Source organism: Gymnogyps californianus, chromosome 8 (genome assembly GCF_018139145.2).
Source record: "Gymnogyps californianus isolate 813 chromosome 8, ASM1813914v2, whole genome shotgun sequence".
Classification (NCBI taxonomy): domain Eukaryota; kingdom Metazoa; phylum Chordata; class Aves; order Accipitriformes; family Cathartidae; genus Gymnogyps; species Gymnogyps californianus.
The window spans coordinates 35,068,449-35,087,625 of record NC_059478.1 but is presented as its reverse complement, the minus strand read 5'-3'; the positions used below and the strand labels follow the sequence as shown (position 1 = coordinate 35,087,625).

Here is a 19,177-nt window from a genome sequence, read left to right as displayed (position 1 = left end):
CTGGCATTCCTGATCTTCCGTCTTTAATTCTACCTGAGCGTGTTTTGTGGATGAGGTACAGTGAGGGGTGACTTGCAGTGCTGGAGAGGTTGGTGAGTTGTTTTTTTATCACTTAAAGGTGTCACATGCAAGTTACTGGACTGGCTGTACTGAAACACACTGAAATACTTCAGTAAAGTGCAACAAAATCAGGCCAGGCTTGCATCGCCCTGACCACCTACCTTGTGAAAGACCTGCAGTTTATTTTCACCATATCCAAAGTCAGATTCCCTTCATAGGAAAGTACGGGTGTCAAAAAAGGTGTTGGGAAGACGGAGAGCGGACTGCACTCGAGTTCAGGGTGGTCTTCAGTAGTGCCTGTAACCGGGGACAGGTATGCGGTGGCTGTGTCGGCGACGGGGTTGGCGATGTACTCGGAAACGGTCTGCGTGTGCTCCGTCACCTCCACCGCTATCCTCTTGTAGAGCTCGGGAAGCTGCTGCTCATAAACCTCTCCGTCTGCCGTGCTGGGGAGAGGCTTGTACTCCGGCTCCTCGTGCCCCAAGCCGCTCTCCAGCGGCCAGTCACCGTTCCCCCTGCTGCCAACGCTGCCGAAGAGGAGCTTGTCCCGGAGGGCCAGGGGGTCTGTCTTCACGAAGGGGTCTGTCTTCACGAAGGCTTCTTCTACTTGTGTTGTTTCGGGCTCTTCAAAGCTGCCGGGGGTGTGCAGGAACAGGCTGGAGGACAAGCTCAGCTCGGCCTGCGGAGGAGCACACGTGGCAGCGGTGATTAATGACGTGATGGATATCCTGCGACCTCCCACCCCTGCAATGCAAGCATCTCTCCACACAGCAGCTAATACTGCTAAAACTGAAAGATCTCTGCGTTGTTCTTGCATTTAATTTGCCTGATACATCCTACAGTCTAACAGGGTATGGGAACAGAGCTTATCCACTATCAGGGATTGCTGGATTTGCTGCATTAAGAGATTACTGACTTGCATGGCTCCAGTTGCTTTTTCTTCTGAAGGTGGTGGGATCAGAAGAAAAAAATAAAAGTACAGTTTACCTTCATAGCCGTGTAGTTCTTAGCCCATGTTGCGTTAGCTGGGTCTGGAATGGCTTTGCTCTGCCACTGCGGCATAAGCGCAGAGAGGAGCGAGCATAACCTGCAGATTGAATAAGTGCAATTAAAAGCGTGAACGCTGATGCCTGCGGCACTGAGCTGGGACGGGCTCTTTGTGCATGCGGTCACCAAAGAGCTCGGTGTAGCTGTGAGTTTGCCTTAGTAGGGACCTGCAGAGACCCCGGCTGCGGGGGGAGCCCGTTGGCGTCGGCTGACGGGGCAGTGCAGCTCTCGGGCAGAGGGAAGTGCTGCCCGGCATCCTCCTCCTGCCAGCCCCTGCCTGATGTTTGCCCGCGATGACTTAAGAGCAGCCCTGGGGCCAGAGCTTGCTGGATACAGCTGTGAGCCCCAGTCCTGGAAAATCTGGCTGGGGATGTGTGCGTGGTGTTCTAAAGGAAAACAGTTTTTAATCTCGGGGTTTAACTTCGCTCCCAGGTTAATTGCCAAGGATTGTGCCCCTTCAGTTTTGTTTCAGCAGAAGCAGACCTTAAGCTCTAGGCTAAAAATTCGCAATATATGTGAAATAAGGCTACATTTTAAGCTCAATGGGTGGTGTTCTTATCATTTGTGTACTCTGAAACCTTTATTCAGAACAATCCTCGCTGTTCCCTGAGGTGTCCTGACCCTCCCTTCTAATAACGATACCGTGGTTTATTGGAACATAACAGATGGATCCACTCACACTTTTCTTGCCGGAGGTACGGAACAAATGCAGGCTGAGAAGATGAAGAAGCTGCAGGTGAGCACAACAGTCATCCAGTCCCCAGCACCTGAAATAGGGAACACCCATCATTCATCAGTATTTAAAAAAAAAAAATACAAAATTTATATATGCTTGTTCAAGTTGGACAACAGTTGTGGCCTGACTAGTGTTTGCACTCATAAAACATACTAACATTTTTTGGTTTAAAATCAGGAATCTGGATGGACTGTTGGGGATAACACTACTTGATAACGTAAAGATGTCTACCAATGTCTCTTGAGATACGCAGTCCATGACTTGAAATACGCAATTGCTGATGTCTCTTCCAGTACTGAACCAACCATTGACAGAGGGCATAAACTTGGGGTGGTGCCTGCAGCAGAGAGCTGTGAAGTAGGAAAGATCTTGCAAAATTCAGTGGATCTTTAATAAACTGTCAGTGCCTGAACTGTTTCTTAGCGAACACCTTGGCTTCACTGTGCTTGCACTATCTGCTTAAAAGGTAGTTTTCGCAAATCCAGATTTTATACCAGGAAAGCTTTTAACTGGTCTGGATTGCTTTAATTTCCTCTCCTGCTCACCTCCCTGGCTTTCTCCCGCAGTCCATGGGAGAAACCTGCCTCCGGAGGAGCCCTGCTCCCTCGCTGCGGAGATGAATTTCCTAATGTACGTGACTTGGGAGCTTAAAGTTGTTGTGGCACGTTGCTGGGGAGGAAACGCAGCAAAACAAACTTTCTGGCAATACTTAAAGCACAAATTTTATCAACTCCCTTCTCGGGGTTTAGTGACCATCTGTCTTGATCTGGGCTCAAAGCAAGTTTGATCAAACCAATCCGTCTTGCAGGACAGAAACCCTGATTACTGCCGTTAGCTGTGCTCAGAAGTCTTTGGGAGAAGGTCTTGCTTTTGCATCCCATGGGAGGCACAGGAACAGGGACCACACGAGACGGATGCGTGTGCTGCAGGAGCCCAGGGATGCTGTGCTCCTCAAGAAGGCTCTGAGGTCCCAGCTGCTTCAGTGACCATGGGTCCTCAGAGAGCCACCAACACGCGGGAGACATGGAGGTCAGCAGGACTTTCTGCATGGATACCTGTGCCAGAGCTTGAAGCACACGGATACCTGGGCTGGCAACTCGAAGGGACCAAACCCTTCCTTCCCTCTCTGTGACAAAACCATCCTGCTGCATTCAACTACTGTTAAGCCATACAGCTAACATCTTGGCGCACAACTGGGAGCTTGAAGACAAAGAGATGCTACATCTTCAACCCAGCTGAAACTAGAAATCTTCAGCAATTAAAGAACAACTAGAGATCTTCAGTAATTAAAGAGGAGGGGGAAAAGCATTTCCAGTCTGTGGAAAACAGGGGACCAAGGGCTAGGACCTCTCCTGGCCCCCCACCCCGGCAGAGAGTCATTACTTTCCAAGCAGAGGAGCTCGCTGTTGCCCCAGGGCCCCTCTCCGGCAGCCGTCGATGCTGTCATCCACAGGGCGTAGTGCTCACCGGGCTGCAGGTCGGGGATGTACAACGAGCGTTGGGCAGTCACGTTGGAAACGGCTGGAAGGAAAAGGGGGAGAAGCCCATGAAGCACCTAGCGCAGGTTTTTACCGCCTTTAACTCGAATGAACTGGGTTTCCAGAGCTCGGAGCATGGAGAGGTATCTGTTACTTTAATTAATTTCCTTTTCTATGTTACAGAATCTTTGGAAGGGCTGTAAAAGATCTTAGGCTGTAGGGGTGAGCTGTGCCATCGTATAGACCGGACACCCAGGATTGCATATCCTGTTCGCTGACTACTGTTGCTTGATGAGTTAATGTTTCAATCTAAAATGAGGTTTGTATGGTGGAACTATGAAACATCCATTAGAAACTGTCATGCAACTTCTGCATAAAGTTAAAAAACGCCAATATTTCTGGGGTGGAAGCCTGGGAGTTACGCAGACGGAGTGAGAGAGGGCTTGGGTGGGAGAAGCACACGGGTGTGGGAACGCAGTGGGTGCTGCCTGCCGAGCGTGTCTCAGGTGCAGAGTATGTATTTGTTGGATAGGACTTTTAGAAAGTCTGTTATTTTACCCTGCCAATAATTACAAGGCTTTGCATTAGTTATGACTGAAGAAAATAATGATTTAAAAAAAAAAAAGGCGGCGAGAAATCTGATAGTTCCGCACTCAGAATGACTTAGAATGATCTGAGTCGAAGCTGGAAGCTGGGGACAGGCAGTCCTGTTGATGGGCAGCTGTAGCAGAGGGGCTGACTGAATCTGCCTGCTAGCCCCCGTGGCAGGCCAGCTGCCTGCGACTCCTTGACTACACCGAGCTTTCTGAAGGCATCTCCCTCGCCCTCCCCTCTGCCCGCAGCGCGTGCACATCACGTCGGTCCTCACCAGATACCTACTGTAGACAACTGGGGCTACCTGCCCGTCCTTTTTCTGCAGGTATATGCGGTACCCTGTGATGCAGCCCCTTTGCTGGTGGGCAGGGATTTCTTCCCATGCAACCAAGATGCCGTTTGCCTGTGGCGTCGTATGCACCTGGGGCCCAGCTGATGGTGCTGCAAAACATAAGACTTGACTATTAAAGCTGAACTTAAGCTAGCTTAAAAATATCTGGAAGAGTATTACTGTGATTTACCTTTTGCTCTTGAGTATCCCCTAACTGATGCCGCTTGTCCAGCTCTGTCCCGATAGAGTGCAAATACGCTGATCTGATAGCACACGTTATCTTTTATGTGCTCTAAATAAAGAAATTAAAAGTGGACGGTTACTAGTGAAAGTATTTACAGTCACGGCTAAATTATTTACATCAGCTGCTTAAATCTGAGATGAGGCTTCTGATTCTTAATGCATCTTTCATAAAGCAGGAAAAAAAAATATCTCTGTGATCTCCTTTTCAGCTTGGCAGAACCTTACTGTGCATTAAGCAAGCGCTGTTAGCACTCCTAAAGGGTGACGTCCTTTGTTTCCTCATGAAGCCGGCAGACCTGCACCCTCCAAAGGAAACCTGGCACTGCATTTTGTGCTCCAGGTCAAGGGAGGAGGTGAATAGCTGTTGCCCAGCTTATCGCTCTAAGATATGAGGCGCAGGGTTTGGCTATGCGTGAGGACACTGAGGAGGCATGAGATTCTCACACCCTATTTATTTCTTCCCCGTGACTTCATGTGAGCATCCTCCTCCGGGCTGTTCCTGCGGGATAGGGGAGGTCGACAGGAACTCGCTTCGCTCCTTTCCGAAGCGGAGCACAAAGCGATGGCGTGAATACGCTGCTTTTTCCAGCTCATTCGAGAGCGGGGAGGTAAACGCCTCGGAGGCACAGCACTAGGACAGAGGATAGGAAAGACTAACGAGGGTAATACTCGCTGTCACCCCCGTCGTAACTTCATGGCTGTCCGGTGTGCAGAACACTGACACATAGTACTGGTTGGGATTAGTAACCAACAACTAGTAGAAAGGAAATAGTCTTCTCTTAAGCCTTTGATCTCTCGTACCTCTAGCTGGCTTGTTTCATTTTGGAGGGACTGGGTTTTTTCGGAGACATATTACTTATCAGATATAAATCTCAGCTGAGAGTGACTGCAGAGCTGAGCCCAGAGCAGCCACGGATTTTTTTTTTATTTCCCCCCCTCCTATACAGAGAGCTTTAAATACCACCATTTCTTATGCTGAATTAGTAAAAATTAGAATCTGACTTGTTCCTTAAAAAGCTTTCAAAAGAAAACGGTACCGCAGTCGTATCCTACCCCGAGGTGGCAGTTACCTGCTATCACCGTGGACAGGTTGGATGCGGGCAGCTTCACCCAGGCTGGATGGGGCTGCAGGCGCGTGTTCCTCTGTGCGTCTGCCCACTCCACTACGTAGCCGCTGAGGGATGCAGCCGGCCCGACGGGCGGTTGCCAGCTGACGAAGATGCTGCCGTTTCCCATGGCTACGGCAGAAACCTTCTGAGGAGGAGGTAGATCTTACCGGGGAGAAAGAAAGAGCAAGCAAACAAAAAAGACACCGTCAGCACAAACTTGCCTTAACCTCAGGTGGACTCGGTAAGTTTGACAGACGGTTTTTTTACCGTGTCTCATCCAGTTTGGCGCCATGTGAAGTATAAAAATGAACTGCAATTGAAAGAAAAGGTCTTTATAGGAGGGTGATCTCTACGCTGATAGGAAGAGAGCCACGTTCTTGTCTTGTCTCATGGTGCAGCAGTTTGAGCACTGCTTGTTCGTACCATCCCCAAACCCTGAGAAGACGCTGTCACGGCACATACTAACACCCTGCTCCCAAACGCACATCATCTCCACAAGACCAAAGCTACTGCTTTCACAGCCAGGGCCAGGTTACTTTTTCCTGCAGGAGAAAATGTTGGGAAAGTCGTTGATTTTTTTTTTTTTTATCTGTAGTATAAAACCAGCATCTTTGCTGAACAGTTTTTCTAACAAATACGATTGAACTGAGCCCACGAAGCAGTTCTTGTCCTACTGCCTCCAAATAATCCGATACCAGCGATATTTCTGCACCAATCCTATCTCTACTTAACGAAGGGCTCACATAATCAATGCAGCCTGTGGGCTGAGGAGCTGTGCATCCGCCCCCGAAGCAGGAGAGCATCCCGCTCGCGTTGGATGCAGCGCTGGGAAAAGGTGAAATCCTTAGCAATGGCTTTGTCACTGTTTTACTGACGTTACACCAGGACAAGTGCAAACAGAGAACTGCCGCCTTTGAACAAACCACCTGAGACTGCAAGGCTCCGTCGTGCCCAGTACCGGCACAGGAAATTCGGGGCTGGGCGAGTTCAGGGAACGCTCGTTAATTTTGCTGCGCGGGTACAACAGAGTGCAATTTCACAGGAGATAAAGCTTGTGTGATTTCCCCTCACCGTCACCTTCCCGTCAGTCCTACCACCTCTCTCATGCAAGAAAACCGCCCTTTTTTCTTTCTTTTTTGGCATGGTTAATTTTCTGTTGTGTCAGGTGCCTGGATGGCTGACGGCGTGGCGGGGCTCACGCCTGTGTCGGCAGAACGGGGTTGAGGTGAAATTATAGCCGTACAAACGCAGGGCAAATTAACGTGTCACGAATCTGCACCCCCGACCACATTGCAAACTGGATCTGCAGATCCCTGAAGATTCACTGAGCTGGACCTCGACGAGCACAAGGTGGTGCGACCTGAACGCTTCCACGGTGCGTAGCACAAAGCAGGGCACCGGTGTTATTCCCAGTGGTCCAGACCCAGCAGAAGCCCTTACCCTGGGTGCCCAGGTTGGTCACGAGGGACGCAGGGGGGGAACTGCCCCTTGAGTTCTCGGCGGTGACCGTGATCTTGTAGCCCACCCTCGGCATGACCCTGGCGTAGCTGGTTTGGGTGGTAAGGTGTGCTTCTCCTGCTGCGCGGCTCCGCTGGTCCAGGGCTTCGAAGGTCACTGTGTACCGCAGGATTCTTCCTCTCGCCTCCGACTTGCTCAAAGCCTGCGAGGAAAGGGCATTTGTTACTCTTTTCTCCTTCCGACGAGCAAAGCCTGCAGAAAGCTGACGGTACCAAACCAGGGTGCGGCGGCAGGCTGCCCGGGAAGGTTTCAGACCTGCTCGTGGAGGAAGGGGTGGTTGGCCAGTTGTGAACCAAATATTTCACCTGCTTTTAAATGAACCTTCTGCCACGAAGGGGATTTTTTGCGTCACACCCGTAAGCCCTCCCGAAGGAGGCTTTAGCAAGCCCGCGCGCTCACGCGGGACTGCAGTTTGCCCACCCGTGCTGTGATTCCCGTGGAGCCGCAGCCCCTTCCCCACGCTGGGCAGAGGTGGGGAGCCTTGTTATCAGCCCTCCTGCCCGGCAGCAGCAGAGCATCCCCCTAACCCAGGTCCTCAAGCTGCCCCATTTAAGTGAGGAACTTCGACTCGAAGGTAATTCCTTCTCTTCCTTTTCTGTTCCGATAGTAAAGAGGTTATTTACAGCGACGGCGTTACTTGCTGGACGACAGCACGTACCAGCTAATGTTCTTTAGTAGCCAATTATCAGTTTTTACTTTCTTCTCTTCTAAAAGCCGGAGGGAAGGAGCAGTGCTACAGAGATTGCTCGCTCACTTGTTGAGACTGCTTTCTTCTGTAACACTTTTTTTTTCTTTTTCCTTAATTAACTTAAGATCTGTTGGCCTGAAGTACAGCTAATGCATTTCAAAGGCAGCGTAGTTTCCCCATCAGTACCAACCTCAGAATACATGTTCATAAGTGAACGCGCGCTTTTATTGCTAAAAATATAATGTATTTTTCCACTGGAAAGCCAGTGTCCTTGCTGCAGAATTTCCCTTTTCCACCATGATTTTGCATGGTTGTGTAAAACCTGTACGATGGGACAGCCTATTCTGATTTTTCCCTTTGATTTTGCTGCTGCCCAGCCCTGTGACCCGTGCTCTCCATTCCCAAGCCTTATCCCAGCTCCGTCACTGCTCTGCTCTTGGGAATCTGTGGTATCTAGCCACATGAAATGAGTTAATTCCCTAATGGCAGGGCCAAGAGCATGCATTTACCCGAGAGTCTCTCTTAAGGTTGCATATCTTTCTTTTTATTTCTTATTTATTTTTTCCTGTTTAATTCCAGTTTAGTGAAGCTCTTTTGCTGTGAGCTGCCGATTTTCCAAGCAGCGATACAGCTGGGGACAGTGAAACGCGCAGCCTCCTCCTTCCTTGAGTCCGAATTCAAGCCATGCTTTTCACAAGGGGGGAAAAAAAAAAAGAGTATTAACCGCACAGCTGGATTTGTAAAAATGAGCAATTTTTGATTTGGGGAAAATCCAGATTTTTACTTAAAGCCACGATAAATAATTATTTCAATTCAACCACTTAGAATACGCGTCTCTGACAAGTCAGCCCGTGCTGTCCCGTGTAACACCTCTCGCTGGTTTTTCCACCCCAGGTGTCTGCAGTTGTACTATGGGTTTCACAGTTTCCTGCAGTTCCTATGCAGCGAGTTCATTTTGTTTGGCTGGTTTTTCGTCATAACCAAACAAAAAAAGGAAGAGGGGGGAAAAAAAACCCACTTTTAAAAATAGGAAAATGTTTGCAGTGCTACCGTCGCTTTGGCAGCGGCTCGGGACAAACGCAGTGCTGAAACCACTCTGCAAGCCTGCTGAAGTTAAATTGGCGATCCTTTCTTTGGTATTTGTGCGAAAATACGAGAATATATATTGGTGGTACATTGCGCTGAGTCCGAGTCTTTTGCTTTGTAGCTGTCGTGAAAACTGTAAAAGCAACGTCTTGCACCCATTTTATGAATGATGCTGCAGGAAGTCTGCTTCGATACAGAAAGTGTCGCCAGCTCGCTATTGCAAGTTCAACGTCTTACAGTTGAATGTCTTAAAGCCACAACGGCTGGAGTCACATAATCACATGAGAATTTCTGCTTTCACTTACAGCGCAGTGCTTGTTGGCGTGGGGAGAAGATATAGCGTTAATTGGTAGGTTAACTAGAGATTGCAAACTGGAAGTTAAGGATAGTTTATGCTTAAAAAAAATAACCTTACTGGCTTTGAAATAAAACCACCACAGCAAAACGCCCCACAATCCAAAAATTCCTCTTGGACCTGGCTTTAAGTGCTGGGTCGGTAATACTGGAGACACTCAGCACCCGGCACCGGTAACAGGGCTTGGTTTCACTGGGAATGTTGGTATAGCAGACCTGGCGTAAGCCTTTTCCCCTGAGCTGGATGGCAATGCACGGTAATGTGGAATTTGTACCCTAAGCTGGGTTTTAATCTGAATTCTTTTTGAAATTTCCCTTGCAGGGTCTCAGCTCACAGGAGGCGTTGCTCGGCAGGCCCAAACAACCGGCTTTTTTCGCCTCTGAGTTTGCCCCATTTCAGATCTGCAGCTTTATTATTAGCAAAGCCTTTTGCATGCGGTTTGCCCATCACCTGCTTCACAACTGTAGACAAAACCAATTTCTTCCTGCTGCTGCTGTGTGACAAGAGCCTCGACCGACCGTCCGTCCGTCCACACAGCAGCGACACGGACAGGACCCTTTCAGTTGCCCAAACTGCATCCAGCTCTTAAATTTTTTAGAGTTTGGTCACCTTAAAGGGCTATTACAATAAATCGCCCCTTCTGCCTCCCCCGTTCTTCATTGCTCTGTTCTCCATATAAGCAAAGCAGAGCAGAAACACCTCTGAAGGAAGCTCCTATCCCAAAGCTGACACTCAAGGTGCGCGCATATGGAGAACGTGGGGCACGGCGTCCTCCCGGCTCCTCTCCTGACCGCGTATGGCAACCACGGCAAACACCAACCAGGCGGAGAACGAGGAGCGGGAGATATTAATTAGAAAACAAATTAGGAAGTCTGTATGGTTGTTATCTGTCCCTTTAGATATATCATCAGGGACACAGGTCGCCTTGCGGAACGGGGAGGGAACGTGTATCTTTGGAAGGTGCTAACGGAGCTGTGACACCTCCGCTTCTCTTCATGGATGCGATGTGCGGGGAATGCGTCATCCTTCCAGCACGACAGAAGGTTTGGGGGAACTGTAAAAGGGAAATTGTAGGTAGAAAAGAGTTGCTGAATCTCCCAGGGGAGGCAAGCCTTGGGTAGCAGAGCTGGTCTGTGTCCCTGTCGCTGGGCACTGGAAAAAGCCCTGTGCTCTCCTTGGGCTCAGGCCTTTCCTGCGAACACATAAACCGGAGTTCCCCCTCATCTGCTCGGGTTTCACTTAACTTACCTTCCAAAAAAGAGAGAAGTTTTGTCTTTGGGAGTCCACGTCCTGCTGTCGGTACCAGACGTCCAGCAGCCCGGTCGGCACTGGTGTGGAAGGAAAAGGTGAGCAGCGTTAACGGCTGTGTTTTGAAGCAAACGAACAAGACATTAAGTAGGCGAAGGAGGGAAAAATCCTGAGACAATTAAAATTTAAGATTTAAAATGTCCTTGAAAGGATGCGATACGTAATAGCCCATATTTGCTATTGCAGCTGGAGTTCGGCCGCATTGGTGATGGTACTCGTGAAGAGAACAAGCCATAAACCCAAGAGAGGGTTTTGCTCTGCTGGTGACTTGATCCTGCACTCGGTAATCAGGATGGCTCCCGAGGAAGCCTACACACCAAAGTGACAGTATTAGCTCTCATCTTTGCGTAAAAGTTGAGGCTAGTGAAGGTCCTTGGGGTTGGCTACATCAATCCAAAACAACGGACAGCCTCAGGCGATAGGGTTTGTAGGATCTGTAGGATTTCGCTGTCTGGCTTTAGGCAAGAAATGTCTTCAACAGCTAGCTGGGCAGGACCTCGTCAGAGGTACCTTAAAACCCTCTTTCTTTCCACGATTCTCCTCATAGTGACAGAGTGACTGGAAACCCTTGATGTTTTGAATGAACCTTCCAAAAGAACACTAAAGCAAACTTCTGGCTGCAGAAACTGGTGAACAACGTGCTCCAAGAGTTCAGAATCAGAGACACATAAAGAAAGCCAGTGTGACAAAAGGTGACAAAGCTTGGTTCCTCAAGGTCTCTGACCAAAATAAACCCATCAAATTCAAATAATAATTGTTGCTAATAACCTAAGCAGCAGGCAGCTGTTGCACAACCCCGGCTCGAATGGGGCTGCCTGCTATTTCCTATGTTCAAAGACAGAAAAAATCCTCAGTGCCAGCAACGTTGAGAGCTACCTGTCCTGTATTAACTGCAAATAGTGACTGGAATAGAAACAAGCAGCAGGACCGATGGAAGAAATAAAAGCGGAGCACACTCACTGTGAGCAAGGAAGGAAGGAAGGGGCAAGCTCAAAGCAGGAAAAAATAAAATACAAGATTGCATCTGTTGGACTCCAGCCCAGATTTTAAAGTTCATTTCACATGTGAACCACACAAATTAGCTGGGGGAAAAAAGAAAATATGCTCACTTATGAACAGTGCTTGCATAAAGCAAGTTTTGTGGCAGGTCAGGCTTAGAGAAACAGCAAAAAAATGATCTCATTGAAAAGGTATACTCCTGAATTTGCAAAAGGCCAAACTCATGTGTAGAACTTCAGCTCCTTCAAAGAAGGGCAACCATGATGTACCCAGAGCTTCTCGTCTGCAACCTCCCCTTGCTGTCACCTAGTCTGAGGACAGAAAATGCTCCTTGACTACCTAAAAAGATTCTCATTTTATAGCACCGGCTGGGTGGAGGGGTGATGACCACAAATGCCGTAGCAAGCCAGGGTGCATCGAGAAGGTTGAGAAAGCTGTTGAGAGGAAGGCGAGGAAGAGAAGGAAAAGTTCACACCTTTTGCATCAATCAATGCTTCTTACAGAAACTGATGCTGTCAGTAGTGGTAAATAGCATGAGTAATAATGGCACTACCCTGAAGAGCTTATAGTAATTCACAAAAAAGAGCAACGAAAGCCAAGTAGGAGATGAAAGGAGGGGATGCCAAAGCAGCCTACACATCTTTTTTGAAACACAAACTTCTGAGAAGCTTTCTTCTCTCATAAGAACTGGAAGTTTTGCAGCATGTGAGCTTGCAGCTCAGGGTGAAGGCAGGCAGGCAGGCAGGTATGCGAGCCTGTGGCCAGCCCAAGGCAGCCAATATTAGAGCTGACGGAAACTAGCAGAATTGCCCTCGGGTTGGTGCCGCGCGTCCCTGGCGTCTGCTGCGCCGTCCTCTGGGGCAGAACGGCTCTTTGCTCACCTAATTCCTGGTGGGATCTCTCCCGAACGCCTGGCCAGGTTCTGCTCTGCTGAAGCTTATAGAGGTCTCCAGTGACTCCACGGTGTGGTGGAGGGGTCACTGGGGCGGCTGCAAGTGAAATAACTTCTCTACTGGGGAAAAGATGACTTGGCAAAATTCAACTCTTCTGTTAAAACCTCCCAGCATCAGCAGAACTGAGAGAGTCCAGGCACTTTCCCAGCCAATCCATTCAACTCTTCTGCAAACGGTTGAGCAAGCTCAAGATCCCAGAGCGTGCTGCCCAAGCTGCGGCTCATTAGCACCAGAGGGTGACACAGCAGTCATCCTGACTTGAGTTACGGGGTTGTTGCAGGAATTCAGTAAAACGCTTAGATATGAACCAATACGAAATAGTTTTCTTTCCCCAGCTAAGCTGCACAAATTGTCTGCCTTTTCCAGATGTGTCGCAATGCAGCAGGCCATTACGGCTCCGGGAAAATTCCCCCAACCTTCAACAACATCAGATGAATATATCCTTCAGACCTTCTCAGTGAACTCCTGAAATTCCTGTTTTGCAAGAAACTTGAACCGCTTCAGTTTTTGTTCATGGAAGAAGCAATTCTCTTACCGAAGTTACTTCCCTGTTGGCTCTGGATCTACAGAGACTCTCTGCAAACCAACTAACGAAAACCCAGCAGCATTTTGACTTCATTAGCTAAAGTTTCCACTCGTACGCGAACATTAGACACAGGCTTAGTGCAGGAGACGCCGTCTTGTGTTACCTGCTTCTGGAGTCCAGGTTCGGTACGTGCGCCAGTTGCTCCACAGTCCTCGCTCGGGGTGAATTTTACAGCTGACCTGAAACTCGTAGGCTGTATGAGGCTCCAGACCATAAAGACTGCATTTTTCACTCTTTAAGCTTTCAACCTTTAAGGAAGATAAAGGACACGTGACATTAATAAAGGTTGAGGGCAGTGACAGGCTGAATTACTAATGCCCAAAGGAAGCCCAGCCAGCCAAAACATGACTTTAAAAAACAATGGGGAAACCCCTGCTCTGAGGCAACTTTAATAACTCAAAGAATGATGCAATGAATCATCAGGCTTGCAGGTCTTCATCTGACAAATCCCTCATTTAATTATGTGAAGATAACAAATTTTCTGCTCACGTGTTTTACTCAACTTCAAGCAATACATTTCTTTTACCAATTAAAACAAAAGCAAAGACTTCCTATCGACATTAGGGAAGGCACGAACGTTGGGAAATTGCACGCCTGTAGCCGTGCGCTACAATGAGCAGATAGGACCATATTCCAATAAAGTGGCGGGTCAAACGTAACCTCTGATTCTTCAGTGCATCATATAGGCACTCGACATACGGGGAACTATTCATGCCCACGCTTTTTTACAGGATCGGTGTTTTACCTTCATTCAGTTTTAGACCAATGATCGTTTTTGACCCGTAGGCAATAGTTTTTCTTAAATACGATGTTAGAGAGCAGAGAGAGGCAAATTTGGACAAACTGATTCTAGTGAGAAATAATGAAAAAATAATCCAAGCAACCGCCAAGGATCATAATTTCCTTTACTCTTCAGAAGAGGATTACCGTGCTCCAGGTGTGCCTGGCAAGTGGACGGTATCTCAGCCTGCAGTGCTGCGCTTGTGCTTCATCGTGCCAAAACCAGGTGCAATTGGTCGCAGAAGAATTTTCAAATTCCACTAAAAAGTTGGGAGGATGTGGTTTCACTAGCAGCAAAAACAGAAAGAAGCAAACAGCGCTTAGATACGCAGCACAGCTCGAAATGGGGGGGGTTGCATGGAAAATAGAATTACTGGTTTAGACTGGATGGAGGCTTTTTCCGGGAGGTTTAAACAAGAAAGCTCTCAAAAGGTTTTCACGTCTTTCTAAAGGGCTGGGACTAACTGAAAGGCGGTAAGTAATGCATTCACCTATGTCTATTAACATGAACATGAGTGGCTGTGAAAAAGCACTTCCTAGCTCATTGGAGGCGGCAACCACAACGGTGTAAGTAGAGTCAAAATTCAACTTGCTCAGAGCCAGCGAGCCAAACTTCTTATTCAGACTTTCTTCTGAAACACATAAGACGCCTGTCCCATTTGACAGCCTGGAACAGAAAGAAAACGCTTGGTTAATACTCTCCTGTACACCCAGAAAGCTAAACCCTGGGTGCGTCGGGGCACGGCTCACGTCCCCGTACAGTTGTGCTGCTCCGGGTCCCTTGGGGCTGCGGCTCTTTCAGCAGGTTCCCTGCAGGTTAGCTTTCAAAGGAGGACCACGGCACTGACAGCCACGTACGTCATCTGCCCCTTGAAAGATCTATCGGCTTAAATACAGCGGTTACAGTAAATACTCCTCCAGCTAAATCGGTAGTAAAGGTGTTATACTGCTTTTTGGGTTTAATTGCAGACAAAGGAAATGCTTCTGGATTTCCACTGAGCTGCAAGTATGTGAGTAGGTTCCTTTTAATAGCGTAATGATTACCTAATATTGGTTACCTAATATTTCTCTACGAATGAGCATAGGTGTTGGTACACAGAATCTGGGGGGAGGGGGCATGATTAATTTGGGGGGGTGGTTGTTTTTTACATAAGTTAGTGACTAAAAATGTAATTTATCTGCAGTCTAACGGTCAGACCGCATGACTTCAAACACAACTTTTAATTCTCAATCTGTCATTCAACCCATTGCCTTGGGTAACTCATTTAGCTTCTCTGTGTATTTTCTTCCACCTGAATCAGAGATGTTTATATAATGTTGCTTCAGGCTGACCTTTTGTATTTTGTAATATATTTAATCAGTTACGAGCAAGCACTGCTATATCTCTGTGTTACAACGACTACTGGACTCGTTATCCACACTTCCCTACCCTTCTGCACATTACCCATATATTCTCCTTCTGCTTAAAGAGCAGTGACAGGTTTCTACAAGCTACTAAGAAAGTTGCTGCTACCTCGGCCAACAGAAGCAGGTGAAGAAGAAGAATGAGGTGAAGAAGAAGAAGGAGGTGAAGAAGAAGACGGAGTGAAGAAGACGGAGGTGAAGAAGTGTGAGCATTGCAGAGCAAGGACATGGTCAACATGCAGCACCTCGGAAACAAATGGGGAGTAGTTCAGCCTACCCAGCTGTTTGCGAAGGGCAAAATGAATTCACTCTGCCCAGATGTTTGCTTGAATAGAGGTTTTTAATAAGATTCCTCCTATGCACGGTGATTCCCGAAATCCAAAGGTCTCCTAAGGCACCTTGACGGGCTCTAGGGAGCCTTTGCTCTTTCCCCCCAGTTTGCTGCAGAAGCCTCCACAATCTTTTTCAGCGAAGGCTCAGCAAAACCGGAGCGAGCAAAAATACAGGTTGGGTCTAAACCGGGAAGCCAAAATAACCCATTTCCAAGCAAAGTCCCTCTCCTTCTCCTTAGCTAAACTCCGAGACAGAGTGAGCAGCTCAGATCATAGGATTTCTGCGGCAGGCGCTGCTAACCACAGAATCACTAAGTAGAGGAGATCCACCACGGGAAAGCAGCAGGTTTGAGCCGCCGTTTGCAGACCCCTTCCCCTCCTAACCTTCCCTTTCCAAAAGGGAGCCATGTCTTGGCATCCCCTCTTCACCTGCTGAACCCAGAAGGAGCCAACCTACCGCGGTGCAGCACACACAGATGTGACCAGAAAAGGGGTTTTAACTGCTCCGAGCTTCTGTGATCATGGCAGCCTTGGACTGACTTATTCATAAACCAACTCTTTCGTGTGCTGTGATAAGGGTAAATCTTCAATAAACGGTGTAAAAATAAAAAAAAAAAAAAACAACCAACTCTAAGATACGATTATAGGTATTAAAGAACCACGTCCCTGCGTTACTTACTGTATTACGTATGTAGTGTTGATGTACGTGAGCCTTCCTTTATCCCAGGTGCAGATGGGATGGCCGTCTGTCCCGTACTGGATACACGACACATTTCTTGGCTCATCTGGAGGATCTTAAACAGATATTCTTATCAGTTTCTTCCTTAAAGATGTTGATAGGAGACATTTTAAGAAATGCGAGGTTTGGCTTTTTGATTGTTTTGGGTTTTTTAAAGAATTTACAGACAAAATATTCGGGCTAATAATTTCTATATGTGGAAGCAGCTGAGTCTGTGATCTCCGCAGCCTGTTGAGACCTCTGACACTCGAGCGAAACCCCAGTGACTTTACAAGGGTGCCAGATGAGTACAAGTGCTTAACAGCTCTCCGGACTGGGCACCCCAAGCTTTGCTTGAAGCAACCAACCATTATTCTTATTTTTTTCAAAAAAAAAAAGCAGCACTGATACAGCAGACGACTGCTGCAGCAGCATCAGCTTATCAGGCTAGATGAAAATCTGGAACTTCCTTAGAATTCTTCTTGCAAGTCCCCTGTGTCCTGGAGAGACTGGTGGGTGTCAGGGGCAGAACAGGAGGGAGTATGACATTTGCTCTGAGTGGGCAGTTTTATTTAGCATCTCTCTGGTCATCAAGAACGGAGTTGCACAGTCCCACCCAGGAATATTTTAAATACGAAGAGCCACTGAAAGGCGGCACCTTTTCTGGAAAAGGCCACCCACTGCTAGTTTCTAACACGTCTCAGAGGTACCACAGGAAACGTTTAAGAACAAGGAATAATTAAATTCTCCTTACTTCCAGATTCTATATCGATTCCACAAATGAGTTTTTTCTTGTATTCACAAACTATTTTGCACGTAAACATGTGTTTGCCATATGTATGGACTAGAAACTTGGTGCTTACTGAACTGCTGTAATTGCTAATTAGTTCAGAGCTGTTAAAGAAAATAGCTATCCTGCACTGCTCGGTGTATCGCAGGGGTTTCAGCTGGCATGAGAGGGTGATACTGGTTCCAGGCTGGACATGAGAAGCCGTGTTAGCAGTCATACTCCCTTTGTCACATATTTCTGCAGTGCCGTGGGGAAGTTTGCTAGCAGGCACGTTCCCTTTACTGCATGCTTCTGCAACAGAACGGGAAAACAAACCTTTAACACAAATACGTCACTCATCTGGTACAACACGCTGTGCTCGAGGGAGAGACTCTCCTCACATTTGTAATGCAAGAATTCCTGCCTCTGCGTGGTAACTCATGGGATATTGCTGTGCCCGCTCTTCACCGATCTGATTAACTGGGGTCAGAAACCAAGGGCTAGCTACCAGCCGTCACACAAAAAAGCACAACTCCAGGCAAAATCTACCAGAACTCCTTTTTCTTTCATTGTGCTTTAAGGAAATATCTGTGTTTCAGTAAAGCGGTGGCAGGCGTGTCTCTACTGAAGAGACAAGCAAGATTTTCCCTGACTTGCAGGGAAATCCCCGTGCCTGTTACTGTCTTTTACACAGACGGGGGCCCGGCGATCCTGCGCTCAGCGTAGCAGAGCACGCACTGGCTGGCAGACTCCAGGACGCTTGTGCTGGGGGCAAACAAGCCGAGCAGCGGCAGGAGGTAAGGGAAAATGCTGGAGCACCGTTTCTCCTTCCTTGTGAGTTCTGCCAGCCTCTGTGGAAGCTAACCGTAGAGGTGTTTTCTCATGTAACCAACAGCTCTGCCTTGAACTAAACCAAACAACCTCCCTGCAAAACTTACTAGCAGCTATTTGCTATACGCTACCTTGAACGCACGAAAGAAACAGCCTTGCAGCGCCCGTGGTGCATACAACGTATAAACAGATTGGCTGCTTCTGCTGCGAGCTGAGGCTGTACCCCTGCCCACCGCCGCTCCGCAGCCGTGCAGCCAGCGTGCGGAGCGCTGCCGGACCGGACACTGCTGCCCGCAGCCTGCCCAGACTACCAAGGACAAAGGGGCATTGCTGCGGAGAATGGGAGGACGCTCAGCAGTAGCAGCGGAGCCGGGAGTTCTTACAGAAACTACAGCGTGAACCTGATCAAGCATCACATTTTTGCTCTCTCCAATAAGAAAGATGTTTACCAGCACGCCACGCGGAGGCTGGGAAAAAAAAACTTAATTAGCCCGAGTGCTTCTTTTAAGTGATAATTGCTAGGGAGGAAAAAAAATATATCTTACCTGCTGTGAGGTGCACCAACAACCAAATTGCTGCGGGCACGATCCATGCAAATAGCATTTTGCTCCCTATAGAGAAACGAATACCTTTTACCAGTTCCTAAAAAGTGAGGAAATAATTTACAGATATTTGTATTTTACTATTTTACAACGTCAGAAAATCCAAAATGCTTATTTCGCGAGAGCTTTCGAATCAACATTCTCTGCTAGCATTGCTAAGTTGTGACTCTTGAGACCCTATCCGAAGCAGCAGCTGATTTTCAGATGGTTCTCCCTAGAGACAGCACAAGAGCTTGGGGAATGGCAGAGTTGTGGGTACTTTAAAACTCTGTACTTCAAAACCAGACGCCTCTGTGCTTTAGAAAAATATAAATATTCATATTATTTATAATAGCCTCCCAAAGACCCCCTGCAAGCCCAGAACCGAAACTCTTTCTGTGAAGGACAAGAACAAACCATCAGTACCCCTCATGCTATTTCTCCCCAAGATACGGTTCGCATGCCCCGCTCTGGCACAGCCCACACTCTCCCAAAATCCCGCGCTCTCTTTTGGATGGAGCGGCCCCGTTTATGAACCCCACGAGGACCCTCGCGTGCTCTTCAGCCCGTCTGTGCTCAGACTTTGTGCAGATGACCCAAATCCAAACGAGCTGATCTCATCCCGGATGACTAACACAGTCTCAAGATTCCCAGACCTGAGTATTACACAT

The 19,177-nt window shown here is 47.9% G+C and overlaps 1 protein-coding gene across 1 annotated transcript; it reads right to left on the bottom strand.

Moving 5' to 3' along the window:
- Positions 1 to 217: 217 nt before the first annotated feature.
- Positions 218 to 18,528, bottom strand: IL12RB2 (interleukin 12 receptor subunit beta 2). The gene is made up of 15 exons (XM_050901317.1): positions 18,471 to 18,528; positions 17,080 to 17,406; positions 16,287 to 16,401; positions 14,363 to 14,538; positions 14,019 to 14,158; positions 13,195 to 13,339; positions 10,494 to 10,573; positions 7,039 to 7,258; positions 5,560 to 5,760; positions 4,437 to 4,538; positions 4,201 to 4,356; positions 3,227 to 3,364; positions 1,787 to 1,874; positions 1,048 to 1,147; positions 218 to 739 (listed from the first exon to the last, which is right to left on the bottom strand). The coding sequence occupies exons 1-15, from the start codon at positions 18,526 to 18,528 to the stop codon at positions 218 to 220; spliced, it is 2,568 nt and encodes an 855-aa protein (XP_050757274.1).
- Between the last annotated feature and the right edge of the window lie 649 nt (positions 18,529 to 19,177).

What these genes read in the sequence shown, in the direction of transcription:
- IL12RB2 (XM_050901317.1), bottom strand. Translation starts at nt 18,528, where the DNA reads ATGCTATTTGCATGGATCGTGCCCGCAGCAATTTGGTTGTTGGTGCAC. An exon ending in AATCGATATAGAATCTGGAA is followed by an intron (nt 16,402 to 17,079) that starts GTAAGGAGAATT and finishes TATCTGTTTAAG; the next exon opens with ATCCTCCAGATGAGCCAAGA. An exon ending in GTACCTCCGGCAAGAAAAGT is followed by an intron (nt 1,148 to 1,786) that starts GTGAGTGGATCC and finishes TTCAATCTGCAG; the next exon opens with GTTATGCTCGCTCCTCTCTG.